Source organism: Cibotium barometz, chromosome 52 (genome assembly GCF_041138505.1).
Source record: "Cibotium barometz isolate CiBa-2024 chromosome 52, ASM4113850v1, whole genome shotgun sequence".
Classification (NCBI taxonomy): Eukaryota; Viridiplantae; Streptophyta; class Polypodiopsida; order Cyatheales; family Cibotiaceae; genus Cibotium; species Cibotium barometz.
In genome coordinates, this window is record NC_141097.1 from 42,499,042 (window position 1) to 42,524,818 (window position 25,777).

A 25,777-nucleotide genomic window follows, 5' to 3' on the forward strand; every position below is an offset into this window, starting at 1 on the left:
AGCCTAAGGGAAGATTAACTCTTGTGAGAGATGACTGTGCGTGTCTTGACCAGGGTACAGAAAAGATAACCATGCTGCAGCACAGCACACTGAGAGGACAGGGGCCACAGGAGAGTCTTGTGACAGTGAGCAGCACAGTGAGCAGAAAATAAGGAACATGCAAAAGAGCCCGACCTTTTGGTTTGAGATCTCCCTTTGTATGATTTTATATTACTTAGTAGAAGCCTCTTTCTGAAAAATAAAAAGATGCTTGTATATCAAGAATTTCTGTTTTCACCCCACACAAAAGGTACAGCCTGATCGACAGTTATTGCTTGGAAAATGTTTTAAAGTCTCCCTATGGATCAGAGACTTGCATCTACCCAGCACCTCAGAGGAAGTCTTAGACAGATCAATCAAATTGATGCAACTATACCTCATGGGTGGATTACCGGCACATTTCACGATAAGCATCATTCTAGATGGCTACGAGTTTTCTCCAAGACAAGAGTGCCATTATAAGTGTTAGCCTTGCTCATAGTCACAAGGGATGGGGGGCGATAACGGTAATGGGGGATGGGGACGGGGACAGGAACGGGACGGGGGACGGCCATTGTAAGGAACGGTGACGGGGGTAGGAACGGCACTTAGAAATTACTTTGTCAGCACCACCCACTCGCCTATATGGGCAAAGCTTGCATGCCCATGGCTGTGCACCACCTCCATGAGGGGATGGGGTGTGATTGACCTCATCCCACCATGTCCATCCCGTCGTCCTTCTACGGGAAGTTGGAACTTGAAGTGCCACCACCACAAGGAGGATGCCATGGATGATGGATGCCTCCTTGTCACTTGATAGCTTGAGAGAGAGAGAGATGAAATGAAATGAAATGTTATATTAACGTCTTCAAAAGGCCAAAGTGACCTACGAGACCAAAGTTACAACCATGTGACATCTGATACACTATCTGGAAAAGAAAAGAAAGGACTGAAGGTAAGTATCTAGCCCTACAATACATCAGTAGGGAGCATCCGGAAGCAGCAACTAGGGAGAGTGGGAAGCTAATGCTACTAGTCAAAATGGGGTGCATGAGTACATGGATACATGAATACATGAATATGGGGGAGTACAAAAGTGACAGTGAGTACAACAGTATATGGCTGGAGTGGTAATCATCCTAGGAGCTCTAGCATGGGTCTCTGCCGGATGGCCTGGATATCTGCCATAGTGAGATGCATGGTCGGACGAGCCCGATGCCTCGCAATGATGCTCTGAATCCTCCAGTGTAGGCACCGTCTCTGATGTAAGGATCCGTCCGTGAACCCTCGGGCGTCTGGATCTGCCCAACTGGATAGCTCTCTCAACTAGAGTCCCACGGGGTGCCCACTGTTGGGCTGTCGGCTCTGTCCCCTCCCGAGTAGTCCCTCTAAAGAAGTCAGTAATCTGTCTTTGTGTGGACTCCCTGCCAGTCAGGCGTCTACTCCTCATAATGGACTCTCTGAGCCTGCGGATCTCCAGGAGATAAAAACCCAAGCATCGCTGATCACAATAGTCCATGACTCTAGCCAGTGGTCCAAATCCCTCTCTGAAAAGGCAATGGTAGCGCCCTCGAATCTCATAATATGTTGTGCAGCGACAGATGTAGTGCTCCTCCGTCTCTGGCTCTATCCAACAAATTTGACATATCCTGTCCCCTGGAGGTATGCCTCTAAATCTGCCTGTCTCTATCTCTAACTGATGTGAAGAGGTGCGGATCTGCCCAATGGCGCATCTCAATCCATGAGACAAATGGGTATCCATGTAGCTCAGTCTAAGTATAAAGCCATCCTCAGTGGTGCCGAGAAGATGGTCTCTATAGAAAGCCATCTTCATCCCTAACTCCTGTGAGGGCTCTAGCCATGTCCTCCTAGTGTCCAACTGAATGAGGTCCTGTCTGATGACTCTACTAATCTCAGAATGTGTCAAGGTGAGAGAGGGTGCCTCTAGAGAGTACTGGCAGGGTGGAAGTCTGTCTAAGCTAAACCCGTGGAGCTCAAACCAAGATGCTATCTGCGCATACCAACATGAAGTGTCTCCCTCCATGGCTAGCTGATGAGAGGACTCTAAAGCAAGTCGTGCATACCGGTGTCGGGAAGCTCCTAGGCGCTATGAATGAAGGACATTGATCTGGCAAGAGCCTCGACTACGATCCGTGGTGCTCCCATCTCGGCTCGGATAATCTCATGGGGTACCGAGGCCTTAGCCCGAATCATCCTGGAGATCATGGACACAAGTGGTCTCTCCATCAATCATCCATCGTATGTGCGTCCTGATCGACTGTGACGATCTAGGCTAGGCCCCCAGATCTGTACTCCATATAGCATAGCCGATGTGACCAGCTTGTCAAAAAGCCATAGCTTAGTGCGTGGCTCCTGAAACTATACCTGTGAACACATCCTCTCTAGACCTCCTAGTGCTGCATATCCTCTAGTCAATCTGGCCTCTGTTGCCCCCCTCATGGAAAATGTGGGCACAGTGAACACCACTCCAAGATATGTGTATGAGTCAACATATTCCACTGTCTCCTGCCCATATGTGAAAATAGGCGCTGATCTCCAGACCCACTGAGCTGTAGTGTTAAACACCATAACCTTGGTCTTACCAAGGTTAACTGAGAGCCCACTATCCTGTGCATAAGCATGTAAAATATCCAAGTGCCTCTGCAAACCCTCTGGTGAGTCTGCTATAAGCACAATATCATCAGCATATAAGTGCAGAGGTATCCAAGTGCCAGCCAACTGGGCTCCTCTGTCCTCTCGTGTCCCAATATAATCAGAGATCTCATCAATGTATAGTCCAAAGAGTCGGAGAGAGCGGGCAGCCCTGTTTCACCCCTATAGTGGAGTGTACTGGCTGGGAGAGACCCTCTGAAGTCCGCACCTGCCCAACTACTGTCTCATAAAGTGCCATAATACCCCAAATGAGCTCACATGGAACCCCCAAGTCTTGCAGCCTGCGCATTAGTCTAGCTTTGGGCACTGTGTCAAAGGCCTTGCGGAAATCCACAAAGCCACAGTAGATCCTCCTCCCATGTGCTCTACCCTCCTCAATGATAGCCCTGAGGGTAAAGATATGATCCAAAGTAGAGAATCTCCTCCTGAAACCGGCCTGTCCCTGAGCTCGGACCCCTTGTCTCTCTGCCCATCTGCTCAACTCATGCTCAAGAGTAGAGGCATATAGCTTGGCCAGCAAGTGACCAATCATAATGGTGCGGTAGTTAGTCAGCAAGCTCGGATCTCCAGACTTGAGTACCGGCACAATCGTGGAAGTACTCCAAGTCCCAGGAAACCCCTCACACATGGCTTTATTAAACATGAGAGCTAGCAAGTTTGCAATCATATCTCTAGCATGTATGAAATGCTCGGCTACAATGCCCTCATGATCCTGTGCCCTCCCTGTATGCAATCTGTTGATGGTCCTCCTCACCATCTCTGCTGTGAAGAAGGTAGAAGTGGGTGGACAAGGCTCTGGAGGGTTCGGTAGTGGTGGTTGCTTTGGTACTGTGTACAGGGAGGGGTGTAGAGGGAGGCTGCATACTCGCCCCATGTATCTGGAGAGGTAATGGCCGGAGGCAGGGGGTGCACTCTAAGCAATCTCCAGGCCTCCCCAGAATCCTGACTCAAAAACAACTGATAGATGTCTCTCTCCATCCGAGCTAAGAATCCTCTCTTCTTCCGCCAAATGAGGGATCAGAAGATGATGCGTGACTGTCTATATGTAGTAACACCTATGGCCATTTCTCGCTGTAGCCGGGCTCTGAGCTCCCTATAGTCATCATCATACCAACTATTCTGGGGCATGCTCCCAGGACGTGGTCGTACTGTGGGCTGCGTGTGTGGGAAGGCCGTCGCTGCAGCTGTATGTAAAGCCTCTGTCAGGATCTGTGTGAGCTCTGCTAATGGCCCCTCTGGATCCTCTGCACTCAACAAGCTGTAGATCTCTGCGGTGCATACTCCATCAGTCTCTCTACAGAAGGTATATCTCGGGTGATAGGAGGACTGCCCAACCTGGCGCGTACTGTAGTGTGGAAATCCACCGTAAAGGAGAGAAGTGCATGATCCACCGTAACTCCGATGGGCCTGGGGCCAATCGCAAAATCCTGGATACTCGGGATGAAGGTTGGCGAGGCTAAAACATAATCCACTGTGTTGGCCCCATGTCTGTGTGGAAAGCAAGTAAAGCCACTGGCAAGTGGATACCTCTCTAGGCCATTTAAAATGGCCAGCCTATGTGCAGTCCCCATCTCCAAGAGGTATCTCCCATACTCAATACACTCCACCTCATCCTGTGATCTCCAGGTCAAACACATCTCCTCCACATCTATCTCTCTCGTGAGGCTTGAGCCTTGAAAGTTAAGGGAGAACTTGAGTGTGAGGGTGGGTCGGTGTGTGTGTGTGTGTGATGCTTGAAAGTTGAGAGAGTGTGTGTGAGGGAGAGAGTGTGTATCTTGAGAGGCTACAGCTTGCTTGTTGAGTGCTGGGAACATTTTGGGAACATTTGTTGAGAAACACGGATCGAGCTCTCCTAATGACAAAATCACTTCCTAATACTAATCAAAATTAATTAAACATGATTAATATGATTGATCATTTTGGCCTTTTGAGGACGTTAATATATCATTTCATTTTTCTCTCTCTCTCTCTCTCTCTCTCTCTCTCTCTCTCTCTCTCTCTCTCTCTCATAGGTTTTTTTATCCAGACATTGTATTAGATCCACCATGATGTAACTTTTTGGTCTCATAGGTCATTATGGCCTTTTGAAGACGTTAATATAACATTTCATTTCATTTCATTTCCCAAGCCTCTTGAGTCTTGACTCTTTAGTCTTCCAACTTCCAAGCCTCTAGGCCTCTACTTTCTAGGCGCGCTGCGGACCTTCGAGCCAGACGGAGATCGAGAGCACCAGGCTACCAGACTCCCAGACTACATCAAAGGGAGATCACAGAGATACGGGCTCGACATCAACACCATATCCGGGAGCGGTTAGCTCACTTACACTCACACCCGGCGATCATGCTCCGAGGTATTTTTGCCTCGCCATCGCCTATGTATCACATATTACACCCCCATTATGGTGGTGGTTGGAGCTAGACAGATCTGCATTGCATTCTTGTATACCCTACGCATATAGGTTGCATACTGAGCCTCTAGCAGTACTGCTCCATCCATCACACCCCCCGATCTGCATTGCATTCTTGTATACCCTACGCATATAGATTGCATACTGAGCCTCTAGCAGTAGTGCTCCATCCATCACACCCGGAGATCATGCTCCGAGGTATTTTTGCCTCGCCATCGCCTATGTATCACATATTACCACCCCATTATGGTACTAGTTGGAGCTAGACAAATCTGCATTGCATTCTTGTATACCCTACGCATATAGGTTGCATACTAAGCCTCCAGCAGTAGTGCTCCATCCATCACACCCCCCCACTAGCTCAGTACTTTCATACTTTATTTCATGTTCATTTTGTCCTTTTTTTTTTCTAGACATCCAGAAGACATTGAGAGTTGTACATTGATTAGTCTCATAGGTCGAGTTCGGCCTCTAGTAGACGTTAATACAGCTTTCTTTCTTCTTTCTCTTTTCCTTTCTCATTGCTCAAGGCTCAAGCCTCAAGCCATCTTCAACCATGGCATCCTCCTCACGTTCCGGGGCTTCCAACCAAATAATAGCACCAAAAGAAATGTAAGCATCCTTCCAAGGAGATGTGCTACCGCACGATGCCTTCATGGTCTCTGCCTCAAGCAGATCTTTGGATCGTTGAAGAAAACTTCAACATGATTGAGAAACCTGCGGAGTAGAAGGGAGGACATGAAGGCATCATTATTGCGATACAGACCACGCTCACTGAGTATTGACACCACCTGGGAGATTATTGCTAGTATCACCGTGTGGCATATCTGGAAGACCAGATGCTGAGAGGCCTTTGAGGGTATGGCACCCAATGTATTTGCAATGTATGGAGTGACATCGTTTACACTCTTTTAGCCACCTAGGCCGGCGTACAGGGCTGTTGTGTAGACAAAATGCATCAGATTTATGAGAGAGTGGAACCATGCTATTTTCTTCTCCACTCCTACGGGGCTGTTATGGCGGTATGGTGCCCCTATTGGTTGAGATCTCCCTACTTCTTGGTTTGAAATGTCCCTTTGTATGATTTTATTTTACTTAATAGAAGTCTCTTTTCTAGAATGGGAGAAAAATCATCAAAGCAATGAGAGAGAGAAAGAAAGAAAGAAAGAAAGCTATATTAACGTCTACTAGAGGCCGAACTCGACCTATGAGACAAATCAATGTACAATTGTCAATGTACTCTGGATGTCCCAAAAAAAAAAGGACAAAATGAACATGAAATAAACTATGAAAGTACTGAGCTAGTTGGGGGGGGGGGGGGGATGGTGATGGATGGAGCACTACTGCTAGAGGCTCAGTATGCAACCTATATGCATAGGGTATACAAGAATGCAATGCAGATCTGTCTAGCTCCAACCAGTACCATAACCGGGGTGTAATATGTGATACATAGGCGATGTCAAGGCAAAAATCCCTCGGAGCATGATCTCCGCGTGTGAGTGTAAGTCAGCTAGCTGCTCCTGGATATGGTGCTGATGTCGAGCCCGTATCTCTGTGATCTCCCTATGGTGTAGTCTGGAGTCTGGTAGTCTGGTGCTCTCGGTCTCCGTCTAGCTCGGAGGTCCGCAGCGCGCTAAGGTGTAACCCCCTCCTGTGTCAAGGTAGGCACTGGGATAGATCTCTGGAAGAAATCAGTGAGCTGGAGCTGTCGCCCACCTCTCCCTGTGGTATGAGTCCGTAGAATTGCCTCTCTATGGCGCTGTGTCTCTAGGAAGAACTGGCCAAATCTGCGCCGGTCTGCGGATTCCATGATCTAGCGGAGTGAGGGATGTCCACTGAAGGTGGTGGTATATCTCTCTCTAATGTCACTATATGCTCTGCATTTGCATACATAATGCTCCTCGCTCTCAACCTCCTCTTGGCATAGTCTGGAGGAAGCAGTATTTTCCAGAGAGCAATAAGCAAGAGAAACCAAAAGCAATTTGTAAGATGAAATGTCAAGGAAATGGGGTCAGAAATGCAGGAAGCAGTATTTTCCAGAAAAGTACACAATAGGGCCAAGAGATAGGCTCTAAAAATGGGGTTTAAAAGGGACCTCTAGCCTTCATTCTACATTCGGTCATTGGAGCAGCAAAGAGCACTTGAAGCAACAAGCACCCTCTATCCTTGCTCATCAGAGGAGCCATGTAGGAAAGGTTAGAACTGACAAGTAGCTGCTGATTTCTATTTCACTTGATACAAATTGATATAACTATCTGTAGGTTGTTGTAGAGTTGTTTAAGCACATTAAATCCAGGAAGAATGTGCAGTAGGTTGGGTCAATGGCTGCATTATGAGTGATTTTTGCAAGTCTCTACGGCCTCAAACATTCTCTCAACATCGAAAGAAATCTCTCAGATATAGTATCATTTAAAAAGGCCAGCATGAACTTTCCTAAGGAAGAACCATGACAATCTTTCATTAAGTGCTGAAAAATAGCTAGAGGAGTCATGAGTTCAAATGACAGCAACAAAACTCATAGTGCCTACACCTTCACTTGAAAACCGTTCTGAAAACATCTTCTTCCTTGAGGGACGATGTAAACCCACTTCTAATCAACCTTACCTTGCACCATGCAATCAATAACCAAGGTCATCCATTCTTGGCAAGAATGCATGGATGCAAGTATTCAGATCACCAATTTCTTAGTCAAACAACAAAACGCATATCCTCCCCAGGCTGAAAAGGTAGGTCAAATGTACACTCAAAACCTAGAATGGTTGATGAAGCTCAATGACATTATGGTTGTGGGACACAGGTTCAATGCCTTCTTCTCTCACTGAGGGGCTTATTTATCTTATTCCTACGAGCGGGGATAAGACATTGATTGGCTAGTGGAGACCTATCACCTTACTTCGGACTAATTATACGATTCTTGCTAAGGCAGTGAGCATCACGTTGCAGCCAATTTTGCAGGATGTTATTCATGATACCCAGAATGGATTCTTACACGGTAGAAGCATCTTTGATAACATTTTCTCATTTTGGGAGGCCGTCGATTGGGCTAAAGCGAGCAATCAGCCCTTAGCCATTCTGCTCTTGGATTTTGAGAAGGCCTATGATAGAGTGGATTGGGACTTCCTTCAGGGTACTCTTAGTCACATGGGCTTCTCTCAGAGATGGATCAAGGGAGTTTCATGCATGTATCGTGATGCCCACAATAGAGTTCTTGCTTGCAGTGATAGAAGAGAGCGGTTTCAGATTTCTCGCTCATTACGACAGGGCTGCCCATTAGCCCCTTTATTCTATATCATAGTTGCAGAGGCCATGAGCATCTTTCTCCGCTCCACTGTTGGTATTTCAGGATTGAGGTTGCCTCTTCGTAGTCATGAGGAGTTGGTTGACTCTGAGTTAGCTGATGACACAGCCCTGTTTTTGGAGGCTTCACATATCTGCTTATCTTCCTTCCGGGTAGCACTAGAGGAGTTCTGTTTGGCAGCAAGGGCACTCATTAATTGGCACAAATCTATTGGCTTTTGGGTTAGTGATTCACCAAGAGTTGATTGGGGTGCAAAGCTTGGTTTTACTTGGATCAGCAAAGGATGCACTGCTAGATATTTGGGATGCCAAGTTGGGATTGATATTTCTCCTCCACATCAATTTGCTCCGGTACTTGTGAGTATCCGGAAGAAGCTCCTCCATTGGAGCTCCAAGAGATTAGATTTAGCCTCCAGAGCCTCCAGAGCTTTTGCTTGCCTCAACTTGGTTTATTGCCTCTTGTTGGTGCTTCTCTCGTGCGTGCATTGGCCAATTGCGGAGATTGATCCGCAATTTTCTCTGGTCGGGCTTGGATGGAACCTCAAACACTCATGCCAGTGTAGCTTGGCTCACAGTTATTCAGCCCAAAAGAGAGGGGGCCTTGAATATTATCGATCCGGATGTTCAGTGCAGGGCGTTGCTTTTGCAAACTTGTCGTCAAAGGTTTCCTACCAGGCACTGAGTCTTGGAAGGATTTTTTCTTGTCTCAGATTTCCAAATGTACACCCAGGGTCGGGAGGACAGACTGGATGCCCAGCACACGTTTTTTGTTCATAGAAGCTGATATTAGGGCACCATCTTCCCCTCTTATTGCAGCCATTGTCAGAGCATGGAGAAGCACGATATATTTTTTGCGACAAAGGCTTCCTAGGTTTTGGACGAGGCTGACCGACAACCTATTATGTGGAACGAGTTCATTAGGGATGAGGCTAGTCGGCCACTTGGTGCATGTCGTTATATGCAATGGTCAGGATGGGAGAGATGCGCATACACAATTCTTGCTTGGAAGACCTCTAAGAGTCTTCCAGAGGATCGGAGAGTTGCATCCACTCACCATCTTAGGGGCTCTCGAATTCGTATTGATCAGATTGATGCAGCTATTCCGCATGAGTGGCTTTCTGGGACCTTTCACAGAGACTATCATCCGAGTTGGCTGGGAGTTTTTTCGAGGATAGGCATACCTCTGCACGTCATTGCTCTCCCGGGCCAGGAGGATACAGATTGCCTCATTTATTCTATCATGCCTGATGGGACATTGAGGAGATGTATGGAGGAGACATCCCAAATACTAGGCTTAGTCCAGTGAGGATTGTTGGTCGCTCTGGGAAGCACTGGTATATTGACTCTTCTCCTCAGATAGTGACTCATGGCCCTTGGTGTTTGTGGCTATATGGTGGCACGCCTATCAGATATCTTCACTAGGAGAGTGGGAGTGGATTGATGCCTTCGATCCTTTGAAAAGCCTTCCTTTTCTAGTTTCATGTTCGGAATGCCAGGCTTCTCCTGACTCGACATATGCATAGGATCCCTACTCTCATGCCTCATTGGGAGAGCTATGATATTTCTCCAGTGATACAGCGCAGATATTGGCATAGACTTTGGCACTCATACAGAAGGAGCCAAATCTCTCATTTCTTTTGGTTATTCTTACATGGTGGTCTCCCCACCAATCAGTGGAGATCAGTTTTCGGTGTAGCACCTTCCTGTCCTAGATGTGCGGCAGATTCTGAGTCCATACAACACTGTCTATGGGGATACAGCATTGCACAGCAGATTTGGAGTCCTGTAGCCCAACTTATGGGCAAACTGAGTGACCGAGCCATGCATGCATAGTCACAGGGGACGGAGGGGACGGAGGCTTGGAACGCCGGGACGGCGAATCGGGATGGCGCAGGGACGGGGACGGACGGGGACGGACAGACGTCTCCCTGGAGGCGTCCCTCACAAGGGAGGGTGAAGGGGACGGCAGTAGGAACGGGGACGGCTGTGGGGGACGGCACGGAGCCATTCTGTGGTTTCTTTTGCCCGTTTCTAGCCGTTTGTAGGGCCGTTTCTAGCCGTTTGGGGAGGCCTTGAGCCTTTGAGGCTTGGGCCTTGAGGCTTGGGCCTTGGCCCTTGGCCCTTGCCTCTCTCTTGCCTTGAGGTTTGGCATTTAGGCTTGAGCTTTGGGGCCTTGGCCCTTGGCCCTTGAGGCTTGGCCCTTGCCTCTCTCTCTCACACTTGCCCTTGCCTCGCTCTTGCCTATCTAATATCTATATAAGAACAAGGCTACAAGGCTACAAGCATGGAGTTTAGCGTAAACGGCCCTTCGGGCCAGAGGGGAGTTGACCCCACCCGGGACCCCCTGCAGAGAGGGGCTCACGCCCCCCTCCGCACCTTCCCCCAAGTAGGCTGGTGTGAAACTGTGCGCCGCAACGGACCCAAAATTTAGAGGCCATATGCAGTAGGTGTATAATAACTCACCGCATATGCATGTAGCCTGGTTGGCAGTGTGCCAACCTTCTCCAGAATCGTCTCATGCTATCTGGCCACAATCGGCCACCATCCTGTGTTTAAACCGGGACCTATCAGGTGACCCGTGCTACTCATAAATGCCTTCTCCTCATATAGAGGGGACTCACAAAGTAGAGTTAGCCGGTGCCTGCGTAGTTACCTGAGGGTGGAAAAACTTTAAAAAAAAAGTATTTTTTGAGTGCCGTTCCCTCCCCTGTCCCCGTTCCCTACTTATGGCCGTCCCCCGTCCCGTCCCCGTCCCCGTCCCCCGTTCCTTGTGACTATGCATGCATGTGACTTGGGGGACAGTTGCTTGGCTCTCCCAGTCCGGTCCGCAGCTTTTTTATGAGGACAGTGGTATAGATTCTGCTTTTTTCATTCGTAGAGGTATTGCCCAGCATGGTTTATTGCAGGATGTTCCTCACTCTGATTATACACCCCCTAGGCAGAGGATTGCACCACTTGGGAGATTATTGCCAGTATTACAGCATGGCAGATCTGGAGAGCTAGATGCACAGAGGCTATTGAGGGTGTCCAGATTTTTGGGTCTCAGTGCATTAGTACTATATGGGGTGATATCATCTTATGGCTACTTGGGCTCGCATTAAGGGCCCTCTCCTTCTGTGCAGGCGAAGCGTGTGATATTTATGCGGGAATGGGACCATGGCATCTTCTTTTCCTCCAATACCACAGGTCTTACATGGCATCATGATGCTCCTCAGTGGTTGAAATCACCTTACATATTGGGGTGATTCTATTCTTTTCCGGCTTATAGCTGTGATTGTTGTATGTTTTTCTCATACTTAATAGAAGTCTCTTCTCTAGGGGAAAAAAAAAAAGAGAGAGAGAGAGAGAGAGAGAGAGAAGTCACAACACACAAGACTTCTGAGACCATAGAAATTAACCTGGTTGATCCTACTATTAGTTTATTGCTTGGCTAAAAGATTAAGCCATGCATGTGTAAGTATAAACTCTCTTGTATTGTGAAACTGCTTTTGGCTCATTGAACTGTTTCTTTGATGGTACCTTACTATTCAGATGACGTCAGTAATCTAGCGCTATCACGTGCACCAACTCCCAACTTCTGGAGGAGACACGTTTTTTAGATAAAAGGCCGATGCGGGCTTGCCCAGTAATGTGGTGAATCGTGAGAACATTCCAAATTGCACAGCCTTGGCAACGGCCGTGTTTCATTCAATTTTTGCCGTATCAACTCTCAATGGTAGGATGATGCCTATGGTGGTGACTGGTGACACAGAATTAGGATTCAATTCTAGACAGGGAGTGTTATGGCCCCATGGGTTCAAACAGTTGGTGTGCCACATAAGTAAGAACAAATTAAACTAGAAAGATAAGCCAAAAGTTGCAAGAGTTTTGCAGGAATGCTTAGCACCTGTCGCAAGCCAACAAGCAATGTCAACATACAATGTCACACGTAAAGTTCTGCATCCCCAGCCCCATAGGACAAACACACACACACCAAGCAAGCAAGACGTTTCATTTGAATCCACTATGCTAAGAAGCCATGAATGCATGTGCATCAAATGTATTTGGACAAATCTCCCATTCTCTCAAGACATGTATCTGAGTGCTCAAGGAATCTAGGTTTGAACACAGAACAGATCCCAGACCCAAGCTCCTTGGCTCATCCGAGACATCCTGGCCTCATCCAAACCCACCTGTGAGCCCATCCATGCTGAAGATTTTGTCAGATTAGTGTTCGCTGGTTACATGTGCACAGCTCTCTCACAAAAAAGAAAATGAATGTTAACTTGGTAGTGCATGTCTATCGTATGTCCAGCTTGAAGAAACTAACACAAACATGGGATTTTTACATTCAAAACTGGGATTGTACTCATTTGTCACAAATCCAAGTGAAACTTCACTCACAAGATTCAATGTACATATCTAATAATAGAATCCAAATGAATGGAAAAACAAAAATCATAAACAACATTTAACCATGCAAAATAGCTAGCTTGATAGAGATTCGCCAAGGCGATTGAGATTTTCTATCGTGCATTCCAAGCACAAATCAACTGGCACAAGTCATCTGGATTTTGGATTGGCTCATCGTCTACCCCAACTTGGCGTCCAATTGAGGCTTTTCGAAGGGTCCCAAGGGGAACTCTAGTTCGTTGTCTTGGATGCCACGTTGGCATCCACATCTCCCTTGAGCAACAGCTTGCCTCTCTTCTTCTAAGCATTCAGAAGAAGCTGCTATATTGGAGTTCTATCAAGCTTTCCTTAGCTAGCCGGGTTGTGGTGGCGAACCGGGTTCTTCTCACCACCATGTGGTACATCACCTCATGCTAGTCTTTCTCCCGGACGCCTATATTGGTCAAGTTCAGCATTTGATCCAGAACTTTCTATAAGTTGGCAGTGATGGGAGATCTGACCGAGCCAAGGCGGCCTGGAGAGTGCTCATTCAGCCACGACATAGAGGAGGCCTGGGCATCATCAACCACTCCATTCAGAGCCGAGCCTTATTGGGTAAGTTGATTGTTCGAGGTCTTCTTCCGGGTGGTGAGCCTTGGAAGGAATTCTTAGGATCTCCGCCCACACCCCGATCCTAGGAGGCCCTTGGCCTTAGAGCTTGAGATTAATTTTCACAGAGATGTTGGCACGTGGCTTTAGCCCAGCATTTGAGAACAAATTTGCAGCAAGTCTCTTGCGTGCTTGGGATCATCTCAGGCCGGCCCTTCAGAAGTCAGCTCCAGCAGCCTATCTCTTGCATGCTTGCGATCATCTCAGGCTGGCTCTTCAACAGTCAACTCCAGTCGCCTCCAAAGAGCAGCTCCCACAGCCTCTGATCTTCAACGCCATGGTCCATCTGCCTAGTGGTCAAATGCTTAGGGTTCACCTACACGCATCTTCGGGAGCTTTGGACATGGGCCCTGCTAGGTCACTTGAAGATTGGCTTACATTCAGACAACTTCCCCCAGAGGCCCAGGAGACAGGCCTTGGTGGGATCTGCGGCAAAGATAGATGTAGCCTCAACATCAACGACTCCATCCCTCCAGAGTGGCTGGCCCCGATACTGGACCCTCCCCCACAGTGGTTGGGAGTGTTCACCAAGCACAATATACCCCGCTGGCAATTCATGGCGCGGATGAGAGCTCCGCCTTATTCACCTTCTCTACTGGGCTTCATGGCAGATTGGAGAGAGTAGAGGCTCCCTTGGAGGACTTCAGGGGATGCACCTTGTAGAGGGTGAGGGTGATTGGTTTTCATGCACATGAGCGGCACATTGACCCTCCACCGGCCAAGGTGGCCAGAGAGACTAACAGTTATGGATTTGGGAGAGCAGGCCTCTCACAAGTCTCGCGTGGAACCCGGGAGAGTGGACATGGCAGGATCCAGAGGACAATGAGTAGACACCTAGCACCTCCTTTTTTGCTTACACTACACAGCTAGGCCATAGGATTCAGATGTCACAGGTGGAGGGCACTCCAGCAAGCAGCAAGACATGGGCGGTCCTAGGGTCTCGCGCCACACTTTCTCTCAGATTTTTGGAAGCCGCTGTGGGATATGTGGTTGTTCCCCCCCACCCCCCCCCCCCCCCCCCCACCCAACACCCCATTGTATGAGATAGCCTTCTAGCCTTCTCCTAGAATGGCCACCCTGAGGAGAAGAGCACCCTCCCCCTTTTGCACATCTTGACTCGCAATTCCCGTTTGAGGGCAAGTTTGTACTTGGCCATTATGTCTGTTTTCTCGGTAACTAATAGAAGGATCTTTTTCCCGGCAAAAAAAATAGCTGGCTTGAGATCCTTCACGTATCAACGCTGATACTGTAAACATTAATTTAAAGTTTGAACATCTAGGTCTTTGGAACCCTTCTTCTTTAATAATTAAAGGAAAGCATACATGACTAATAAATTTGTCAATTACCAGAATAGATGTGTGAATTACCAGGCCTGTAATGGACAAAACAAAATAGATTACCTCATCCAGTCCATTCACTGCTTTCACGAGTACTGAATAATATTCCTTTAGTATCTTATCCTTTTCCCTCACCTCCTTTTCATCTATGTATGCAACCCTTAAAGATGGGTACCTAGACATGTAAAATATGGGATCAGACATCTTTACAAAGTTTCAGTCTGTACAGCCTACAGAGTGCACATCAGCGATCAAAATGCTTACCTCACCATAAGACTCAAGATATCTGCTGCACGTTGGTCCCCTGAGCGTTTTTGTGCACCATAATTCTGACAAGAGACCACATATGTGAACTTCATGTCGACTACGGCTTCGAGTGTTGGCCCCAGTGATCTTTGGGTTTTTTCTGCAGCAGAGGTTGCAATGTGTGCCTGGTAACCCTCCAACACTTCTGTGAAGCAAGTAGCCATCACATTAGAATATAGAATCCCTATCTACAGCAGTTGAATGAAAAGATTTTCATAGGTCTGAGTTGCCCTAACTTCCATTTGTCCTGAATGAAATCAACAACTATCCTGGGTGCAGCTGCCAATTTACTCCATTTTGTAGCTTCAAACTTTAAACTGCTGACTAGTCAGATTACCATTATATAGCCATTGTTCAAGCAATCAAACAACTCTTTCAACAGTGTTGCTGCTACATAATCAGCTTGCAAAGGGAAAAAAAACTAATGTAAACTAGAGCTGTAATGGAATTTGTACCCAGAGAAGCATTTGTAACTAGTGATCCATCAGAGGGCTAGCAGGAAAGGTACACTTATTTGAGCAAATATCCATACATGTAGAATCAAAATATCTCCGCCATCAAGATATCCATCAGCGGGCTAGCAGGAAAGGTGCCCTTATTTGAGCAAATCTCCATACATTTGGAATCAGAATATCTATTTGGAAAAGAAAGCTTGCAAATCATACTGAGTTGGCTTAAAAATAAACAGATCAAACTTGAAAGCTCAACAGTTCATAACTGCAGGACAAACTTGATAAGTGAACCAGGTCAAGGACTCATTTGATTAGTCATTACTTGATAATGAGGGGGGGAAGCCCTGGCGTACAATCTTATCATGCAAATTTGGAGGCAAGAAGGTCTAGACAGTCACTCCTTACCTAAAGGACATGTTGGATCTACACGCTAGGGATGCTTTCATTTTTCTAGAAGCAGATCCTTCATAAGAAAGGTCCGTAGAAGCGAAATACAAAACTAGCAGCCCCAGCTGGGGAGCCTTCTCTGTACATCCCTCCAAAACGGTAAAAGGAAAAAACAAGAGGGATGAGGACCACTTATCCCACCGAATCCCCACCCTGATCTATCACTACCTCTTTCCGACATCCATGACTCTGCCCATGCCAGCTTCCCCCACCCCACACTGTATGGCCAGCGTACCAGTGGGTTCTCAACCTCAGAATCCCCACCCTGATCTATCACTACCTCTTTCCGACATCCATGACTCTGCCCATGCCAGCTTCCCCCACCCCACACTGTATGGCCAGCGTACCAGTGGGTTCTCAACCTCAGAATGGGCGGTATGATGATGAGTGCCGGACCACTAGATTGCGCTTCTTACATGAGGGAACTCAGACTGATCACGATATGCGAGATACATCGCAGCGTTTGCCAAGTCACCCGGCACAAGAAGAGGGCTTTGGTTTTAGCCAGACGGGAAGAGGAGTTGTATTAGCTCTTCTTGAGGAAAGACAACTCAGAGATTTGGCACATTTTTTTTCCCCCTTGAAAAGACACTTCTATTAAGTATGAAAAAAATTTACAAGAAGGCAGCTTTCAGACCAAGCGAGGGGGAAATCTCAACCAATCGGGTGCCCTGTGCTACCAGCAAGGCTCCATATGAGAGGCAGTGAAAAAAAAATGTCATGAATCCCATTCTCCCATGAATTGGCCATGTTTTATCTCTGCAGCCCTTGAAGATCCCTGAATCCTAGCCAACTAGCCATGAGCATGTTGATAATATCACACTAGAGCTTGCAAATGCACTCTGTATCGTAAACCAAAGTGCCCTTCATGGCCTCAGTGCATCTAGCCTTACAGATGTGCCAAGCTGTGATGCTAGCAATGATCTCCCATGCAGTGTTCAATCTCTATGCTAAAGGTATGTAGCCTAACTCTCGCATGTTCTGAAGACGACACCACCGACCCACTCCCTAGGTAACCCATACGATCAAGTCTCTGTCGTTCCCTTCAAACCTGGTTTGCGGGCCCAACTATGTCAGCCAAACAATAGCACCAAATCAAATGTAGGGATTCGTCTTCATCCTTCCAAAAAGGTGTGCTATTGCAGTCCTAATCCTCTATGCCTCCCTACACTCCTATAAGCAATGGTAGACTGTCTGTGAAGCTCCTACACCTTCCAAGGCTCAGTGCTGGGAAGCAATCCTCTAACTACAAGCTTACAAAGTAAAGCCTTACATGACGCCTCTGGGTCAATGATGTTCAATCCTCCCTCTTGCTTAGGCATAACAATGGTTTCCCAAGCCACTCTCGCCCTGGTGTGTACAGTGGCATCTAATCCTGACCAAAGGCAGCTTCGGTTGAGCCATAGAAGCTGACCAATGCATCCTTTATAAAAAACCCAGCACGACGTGACAAACCACGCAGTCACCAACATCATTTGGTTAGCTACCAAGGCTCTAGAGGCCAAATGTAGCTTCCTGCTACTCCAATGCTGAAGTTTTCTTTTAATGCTCATGAGCAAAGGAGTGAACTATTGTGTAGGCAAGGTGTTAATGCCAACCTGGCAACCAAGCTATCTGGTAGTGCATCCTCTCTCAATCTAAGTAAACGCCACATCCAAACCCCAATCTCTCTGCGGAGAGTCACTAATCCAGCATCCCGCTGACTTGTGCCAATTAATGGAGGCGCCGCTAAACAAAACATCTCCAAAGCAGTGCGGAAAGCACAGAAGCATACCTGCAAAGCCTCCAAAAACATAGCAATAGCATCTCCTAACTCATGAGCAAAGGAGAAAAATGTTGTGCAGGTGAGATGACAATGCTAACCTGACAACCAAGGTATTTGGTAGTGCATCCTCTCTCAATCCAAGTAAACCCACATCCAGATTCCAAACCCCAATCTATCTCCAGAGAGTCACTAATCCAGAATCCCGTTGATTTGTTCCAATTAATGGAGATGGTGCCAAACAAAACATCTCCAAAGCAGAGCCGAAAGCAGAGAGGCGTGCTTGCGAAGCCTCCAAAAACATAACAATATCATCTGCTAACTTAGAGTCCAATAACAACTCCTCTGTGTGAAGAGCCAACCTAAGGCCTAGAACTCCTTTGGTAACTATGAGAAACGTGCTCATAGCCTCCACTACTATTAACGGAAACTGGTGGGGAGCTAAGGGGCATCCCTGCCTCACGGAACGGGAGATCTAAAGCCCCTACAGGCTAAAACTATATTGTGGGCCTCCCTATACATGCAAGAGACCTCTCTAATCCACTTATTGGAGAAACCCATCCGTGCCATGGTGCCTTCCAAGAAATCCTAATCCACTCTGTCATAAGCTTTTTCAAAGCCTGGCAAAAGAATGGCAAGGGGTTGTTGGCTAGCTTTAGCACACTCCGCAACCTCCCAAAGATGTTATCAAACTCCTTCCTTGGAGGAAGCCATTCTGTGTATCATGAATAACTCTCTAAAGAACAGGTTGAAGCCTCATACTCACTGCCTTTGCTAAGATTTTGTGCACAGACCCAAGAAGAGTTATGGGCCTCCACTGTCAAATATTGGTCTCATCCCCACCTTTCAAGAAAAGGTGGATAAGACCCTCCATGATAAAAGGGGGCATCAAACCAATAAACCACATCTCTTGTAGAGATGATGGAGAATGGGTTGCTTGTATGGAGGAAGCATTGTCTGTACAAGGTGGTTTGCAGTTGAGCAGTAATAACATCATCACCAATGTAATCCCAAAACCACAAAAAGAAGGATGGAGAGAGACCATCGTCTGCTAGAAGGGAAGGAAATGGCATCGATGGCAACAGAGGCAGAGAGGAGGCGAGGGCAGCAGGGGCAGGGACGGGGTGAGGGCAGCAGGAGCGAGGCAGCTAAGCAAGGGGGGAGAAGGGGGGGGGGAAGCGGAGGCAACAGGAAGGCGGGGGCACCTGAGTCTGGGTGGAAACGGGGGCAGCACAGGTGGGGGCTGTTAATCGGGAGGGAGGGCAGCGGGAGAAGAGAGGGGCGGGTAGTGAAGGTACACGGTTCCCAGTGCTCAGGTACGGGGAGCTTGAGACCTTCCTTTGCCGACTTGGCACATTTTGGATGAGAAGAAAATCCCCACCTCCCATCACAGAGAAGAAGAAAATCCCCACTTTGCCATATGGGAGTCATATGCAAAGCAGCTAACTGATGTGCCAGATTACCCTCTACCACAAATGGCACACATCCAAGCCCACAACATCCCTTCTTTTCAACACTATGAATGTCACCAAGGCCCTAACGAAGCTGCCTGATAGGAGGGCAAGAGACCATGAGGATCTACGAGCGGAGCACTTTGCACATGAACACCATGTTGTTGTTAGAAAATGCACAGTCAATGGGAGAGAAGAGGAGAAAGAAATACTTGATTACATGAACACACACACTCTTGCACAAGAGAGAGACAGAGAGATCCCAGGAACTTGTGTTAGGTTGATTGTACTTCTGAATAATGATACACAAGAGTCTTTTATATAGGCATTGCACCTAGCCTCAAAGTGCATGCACTAAAGTGTATTCACACTAACCTTACACTTAATTAAGAGGCTGTTCACACGTCCATAAATAATACCACTTATGTATGCACTCCGATGTCCCCTCAAGGAAGCTTACAAGCGGAGATGCACCGTAAACCAACCCCTACACCTACAATCATTAACATGACTTTGGAAGAGGAACAACGAAGACGTGCACGTGCGTCGCATGTGAGGATTACCGGCTTTAAAGACAGGGATAAAGTTGAAGAGGAGGTGAAAGAGCTTATGGTGTTGATAGGGATTGAGAGTCCGGCACACGCAAAAGCCTGGAGAGTGGGCAAAAAAAGCGGAGGCAACGGGGAAACATCAAAGGAAAGAGCTCTCATACTTCGCTTCCCCTCTCTTGAGGCGAAAGAAGGAGTTCTTGAAGAGGTGACCCACTTTAAAGAATACAGGCATTTTTCTTGCTGACGATCTTACTCTTTCACAGCTTGCACATATGAAGGAAGTCATGCCAGAGATTAGGGCGGCAAGAGAAAAGGGAAAGATAGCATTTTACAGAGAAGGGAGGGTGGTCATCGTGGAGCGACGCTCTACATGACGGTGCGAGACCTATGGGACCAAATTAAAGCTGGCAGCCTGGAACTGCAATGGACCCCTCAGACTTGATGTAGGTGCCTTTGAGGACAGCTTTAGAGATACAGATATAGTCTTCTACTCGAAGACTCACCAGGCCCCTGGTCAGATGATGCCACAAGTGACAGGATACATATGGGAGACAGCTCACAGAATAAGGACGAGATCGGTACACAGTCGTGAGGATCAGGGGGGGGTGGCAAATCTTTTTCAGGGAGGAGCTGCAACCGCTTCTACACATCGTTCGGAGAGATGATCAGGCCAGATATATGTGGGTGAGATTGAGGGCCGACACAAGCAGATTCCTGTATATTGCCATATGCTATTTTGCTCCTAGTACATCGACATATGCAGCACCTAGAGGGCAGTCTCCTTTCTCTGTGCTAGATGATGACATATGGGAGTTCTCTAGGGATGGAGACTTCATCCTGTTAGGGGACTTTAATGCCCGGACGGGCAACCGCCAGACAGCCTTTTATGATACCTCAGAGGAGATGCTGAGAGAGCTGGACACTCTGGATATGAGATTAGACAGACGCTCACAGGATGTGGAGTGCACAGAGTATGGGAGATATTTAGTAGATATGGGGACTGCACATGGGTTGGCCATACTTAATGGCTTACAGAGGTTTCTGTCAGCAGCTGGTTTTACTTGCTTTCCACATAGACATGGTGCTAGCACAGTGGATTATGTTATGGCTATGCCGAGCTTTGTTTCATGCATTGAGGACTTTACAGTTGGATCTCGGCCCATTGGGGTAGTAGTGGATCATGCATTGTTGACATTGACCATCTCTTTTCACTTTACCACATCTCAGAGGACACGAGGGGCAGATCACACTCGATATACTTTTACTTCAGAGACTGATGCTGTCTACAGAGATGGGATTTATAGACGTCTGTACACAGAGGAGCCAGGGAGAACTTTGGAGGAGCTGACCCATATACTGACAGAGGCTTTACAGGATGCAGCGAGAGAGGCATATCCACATACTCAGCCTGGACAGAGACAGCGTTCTGGGTGTATGCCCCAGAACAGCTGGTATGATGAGAAGTTCAGAGAGACAAGAGCCCGACTGCAGCGGGAGGTTGCTTTGGGAGTCACTACTCACCGACAGTCACGTATTGCCTTCCGGCGCCTTGTGAGAAGGAAGAAGCGGGCCTTCCTTGCTCACCTAGAGCAGGAATTATACCAGTTGTTCTTGAGCCAGGATTCGAGGGAGGCTTGGCGTTTGTTTCATGAGTCCTCCCCTGCTTTGGCCATCACTTCTACACAGGTCTGGGGTAGTTATGCAGCGTCTCTATATACAGTTCCTGGACAGACACCTTTTCCTGACCTGCCAGCACCATGCCCACAGACATGTACTTTCTCTACCGTAGAGATGGTAAGGAAGGCCATTGATAGGATCAAGACTGGGAGAGCATATGATCATGATGGATTGGTCGCGAGACATGCTGGCAGAGCTTCTAGCAGTGATGTTCAATTGTGCTATGTGTGAAGGCTGACCCGAGACTTGGAGTATGTCCACCATCGTGCCTATCTTCAAGTCAGGGGACCCTATGGAGCCAGGGAATTATCGCACTATTATGATTGGTCACACACTAGCACGATTGTATGCATCCATTCTTGAGCAGCAGTTGAGTAGATGGGCAGAGAGAGAGGGCATTCGAGCAGAGGGACAGGCAAAGTTCAGGAGAGGTTTCTCTACTCTTAACCACATCTTGACTCTACGGGCCATTATTGAGGAGGGCAGGTCGCATGGGCGACGGATTTATTGTAGCTTTGTGGACTTCTGCAAAGCATTTGATACAGTGCCCAGAGCCAGATTGATGAGGCGATTACAGGAGATGGGGGTACCCACAGAGCTCATATGGGGGATTATGGCTTTATATAGATCAGTTGCAGGACAGGTACGCACCCCAGAGGGGGTCTCTACTTTGGTTCACTCCACTATAGGAGTGAAGCAAGGTTGCCCGTTATCTCCTTCATTGTTTGGTATGTATGTGGATGAGGCTTCTGACTACATTGAGAGATTGGGGGACAGAGGAGCCCAGCTAGCAGGTACATGGATCCCACTATTGCTATATGCTCATGATATTGTGTTGATCTCTGACTCCCCTGAGGGTATGCAGCGTATCTGGATGCTTTACATGAGTTTGCACATGATAGTGGATTGTCTGTCAACCTTGGCAAAACCAAGGTTATGGTGTTTAACACCACGCCACAGTGGGTTAGGCGATCAGCTCCCACATTTACATATGGGCAAGAGATTGTGGAGTATATAGATGCATGTACATATCTTGGGGTAGTATTCAGTGGCCAGTGTTTTCGATGAGGAGAGCAGCAGAGACTAGATTGACTAGAGCACATGCAGCCCTGGGTGGTTTGGAGAGGATGTGTTCGCAGGTTCAGTTTCAGGAACCTCGAACGAAACTTTGGCTTTTTGACACTCTAGTGACATCAGCTATGGTTTATGGAGTGCAGACATGGGGACCTTCAGTGGGCCATCACAACGCAGGTGGGTGGATAGGTATGGAGAGGCCTTTGGTATCTATGATTGCTACGATTATTAGAGCCAAGGCCTTGGTACCTCATGAGATTATTCGAGCAGAGCTGGCGGCTGCCCCTCTGGTGATTGAGGCTCTTACGAGATCAATCTCCTACATACATGGCTTGTGGGATCTCCCCCGAGACAGATATGCACGCCTCGCCCTTGAGTCCTCCCGACAGTTAGCTTTAAAGGGAGACACGGCTTGTTGGTATGGACAGATGACATCTTGGTTCCAGGCACATGGTTTTAGCATGGACAGATTGCCTCCCTTCCAGTATTCTCTGGAGGCACCCTCTCTCACTCTCACACGGACAGAGATTACCAGACTCATCCGTCAGGATTTAGTTCAGCTGGACATTAGGAGGACATGGATACAGCCGACTGAGGCACGAAGATGGCTTTCTACAAAGAGCATTTTCTTCAGCTCGCAGCAGATGGTTTTGTGATCAGACCCAATTACATGGATGTACACTTGTCTCATGCAGTACGATGTGCTATTGGTCAGATTCGCACATCCTCACACCAGCTTGAGATTGAGATTGGCCGATATAGAGGTATACCAGCTAAGGCCAAGATATGTCGAGTATGCCGTGGGGAGCCAGAGACAGAGCTGCATTATATATGCCATTGTACTGCATACTATGAGATACGTGGTCGTTTCCACTGTTTATTCAGAGAGGGTTTTGGACCACTTTCCAAAGTCAGGGGTACCAGGACCAGAGGTGTTTGGGATTGTTCTTGCTTGAGCTACGGAGATATAGAGATAACCTGCTTAGGCACACAGAGAGCCAGACTCAGATGCACATTTGAGATGGAGGCACCTCCATAGTGTACCCCCCCCTGTCCCACATGATATTGTATCCCCTCACTGTACTCCACTCACCTCCATAGCGTACCCCCCCCCCCTCACTATATTCACACCCTATAAGGGTTTCTGTTTACCTTCCAGTTCCAGTTTGTCACCTTTGACTTTGACTTACCCTTCTTTGTGCCAAATGGTGCAGCAAAAGCCTGCTCCTCACCTTTACATGCCTGCTCAAACCTTTTGTTTCTCATCTCTTCTTCAAATAATAGTGTTGAGACCTCCTCAAAATCAAGAGGCTTATCCCTATGCCCAACTATCAAAGAAGTGACAAAACTACGATAAGAAGAAGACAACTGCTCAAAAGCGAATGTGCCAACTGTGTACTGCCAACTTTGGAGTCAATGGCCACCAACTTGTCCCGTAAGTCCTTTACCTGAGTAATGTAAGAAATGACAGAGTCACCTTCATTAAGAGACAAACCATATAGCTGACTTTCCAAATTGATCACTCCGGTGAGGCTCTTCATCTCAAACTGTCCTTGCAAAATCCTCCATGCCTCATGGAATCTGACGTGGTCATGATAATCAAGGCAAAGACTTGAGCATCACCCTCCTCCCAATCTGTAATTAACTGTGTGTCAACTACTTCTTCTTCACCAATAGCACCTTCGTCATCTTCAATGATATGTCTCCTTCCCAACCTGGATGTGAGAATCTTCTGTGGCCCTCCTGGTTTCAACTCCTTGCCTTCAACAATTTTCCAAAGCTTGCAGGCACTAGCTGACTCTAGATCTTTACTTTCCACAATTGATGGTTGGATCCATCCATGTCATCGTCTGGTCAAACCTGACACTTGAGTGATTCTGGACCACCCAGACGGCGTCCTCCAGTCGTGTTATCTGACTGTGCCCAATGCAATAAGGTGGTGGCTGGCATGGCACCAGCCCGCATGTCCTGTCTCAGTCAGCTTCCTGATGTCTGCACTAGAGTCCAGACAGCATCCGGAATGTACTGACGAGATGAGAGATGGAAGTGTGAAACACATATTATCATGCTACAGCTCTTAAGCACACACAGAGAGAGTCCATAAGCATGAATATTATAGAAAATGCTCAAGAGGCTTAATACAAGGAACAACACAGTAAAGTACTCACTTTCTAGATCATAGCCATGCCAGACCTCTGGTTACATTCATACAAAACCAACTAAGCCTGCCTGTTCAATACAATGCAAGACTATAGTATCCAGCCTCCGACTTACACACACTCCTCCTGTTCCCCCAATACTCCTCCTGTTCCCCCAGTACACACTCTGTTGTTCCTACATACATGGACTCCACCAGGTGCTATCCATTGGCCCCCAAGACAGTTACAAAGAACTTTTATTCAGGCAGGAGCCTCTGATCATGATGAGCCATCACCGCTTTGCTGGCGGCCGTTAGAACTGAGCTAGCAGACTGTCGATGCTGAGACCTTACGCGCCAACACCTAGCACGCCTGCCGAGGGACAGAGCCCACGCTTTGTACCTTTTCCAGTGTTTTGTCCCAGCCTTGGTGGTTGGGGTCCTCCTGATCATTGCCTACAGATACAAAATGTATTTGTCTGGTCGGACTGTATCCGCGGCCGTACACCCTTTGTCTTTTACTGAGGCGGCCATCCTCCAGCCCTTCCCTTTCTTCTTGTCTTCAGAAATCCACCTCAACAATCTTGGCAGACGTCCTCAGGGCTCATGACATTGAGCTTATTGAGGACTTCGTGTTGCTTCCGGGACATAACGATCAGTTGAAGCAACGTATGGCGATTGCACGTAGGCCTGAGCAAAGTCGGGTCTGTCACCAGCAAGGGCACTTTGCTAGGGATTGCCCTAGGGCTAGGGGTAGTAAGAGACGACACAAGCACGCATCCCAGGCGACATAGCTGAAGGATCCTTCTTGGCCAGCGTTTCGCCAGGAGTGGCGAGTTGCCTCTCATGGCTGCCCTCCTGGTAAGAATGATATGTCCTTTTCCAATCTAATCTAGGTTAAACAAGAACAAAAGAAAAATGTTTTGGTGCTCTCCTCATTACCTTGCTCTGAGGCAATATCAAGGAATGCTTGTAGCTTTAATGCCCGCCAGTAATACATCATTCCCTTTACTGCAAAAAGTAACAAACAATTACATAGGCAACAAAAGTGTGGACAAAAGAAGTCAGGCCATGTAAAGACTGGAACTTGTTTCAGCTCCCAAGAAAAATATCAGTGACTATCAAAGATCACAAGAAAAGAACTAGTA

General features: G+C 47.5%; 1 protein-coding gene and 1 non-coding gene across 17 annotated transcripts in view; both read right to left on the minus strand.

The window, feature by feature from the left end:
• Positions 1-25,777, minus strand: part of LOC147609142 (callose synthase 5-like) — a 168,025-nt gene that overhangs the window by 37,176 nt on the left and 105,072 nt on the right. For all 16 annotated transcript variants that reach the window (XR_015264387.1, XM_086788652.1, XM_086788648.1 and 13 more), the window contains 3 exons: positions 25,572-25,640; positions 15,037-15,223; positions 14,836-14,947 (listed from right to left, as the gene is read on the minus strand). Coding sequence is in view for 15 of the 16 variants with exons in the window: in XM_086788652.1 (XP_086644778.1) it covers positions 14,836-14,947; positions 15,037-15,223; positions 25,572-25,640 (368 nt within the window). In the remaining variant the exon portion in view is untranslated. The remainder of the gene's footprint in view (positions 1-14,835; positions 14,948-15,036; positions 15,224-25,571; positions 25,641-25,777) is intronic.
• Positions 25,563-25,643, minus strand: LOC147609143 (small nucleolar RNA J33). Its single transcript, XR_015264416.1, has one exon. It is a non-coding gene; the product is annotated as a small nucleolar RNA J33 (small nucleolar RNA).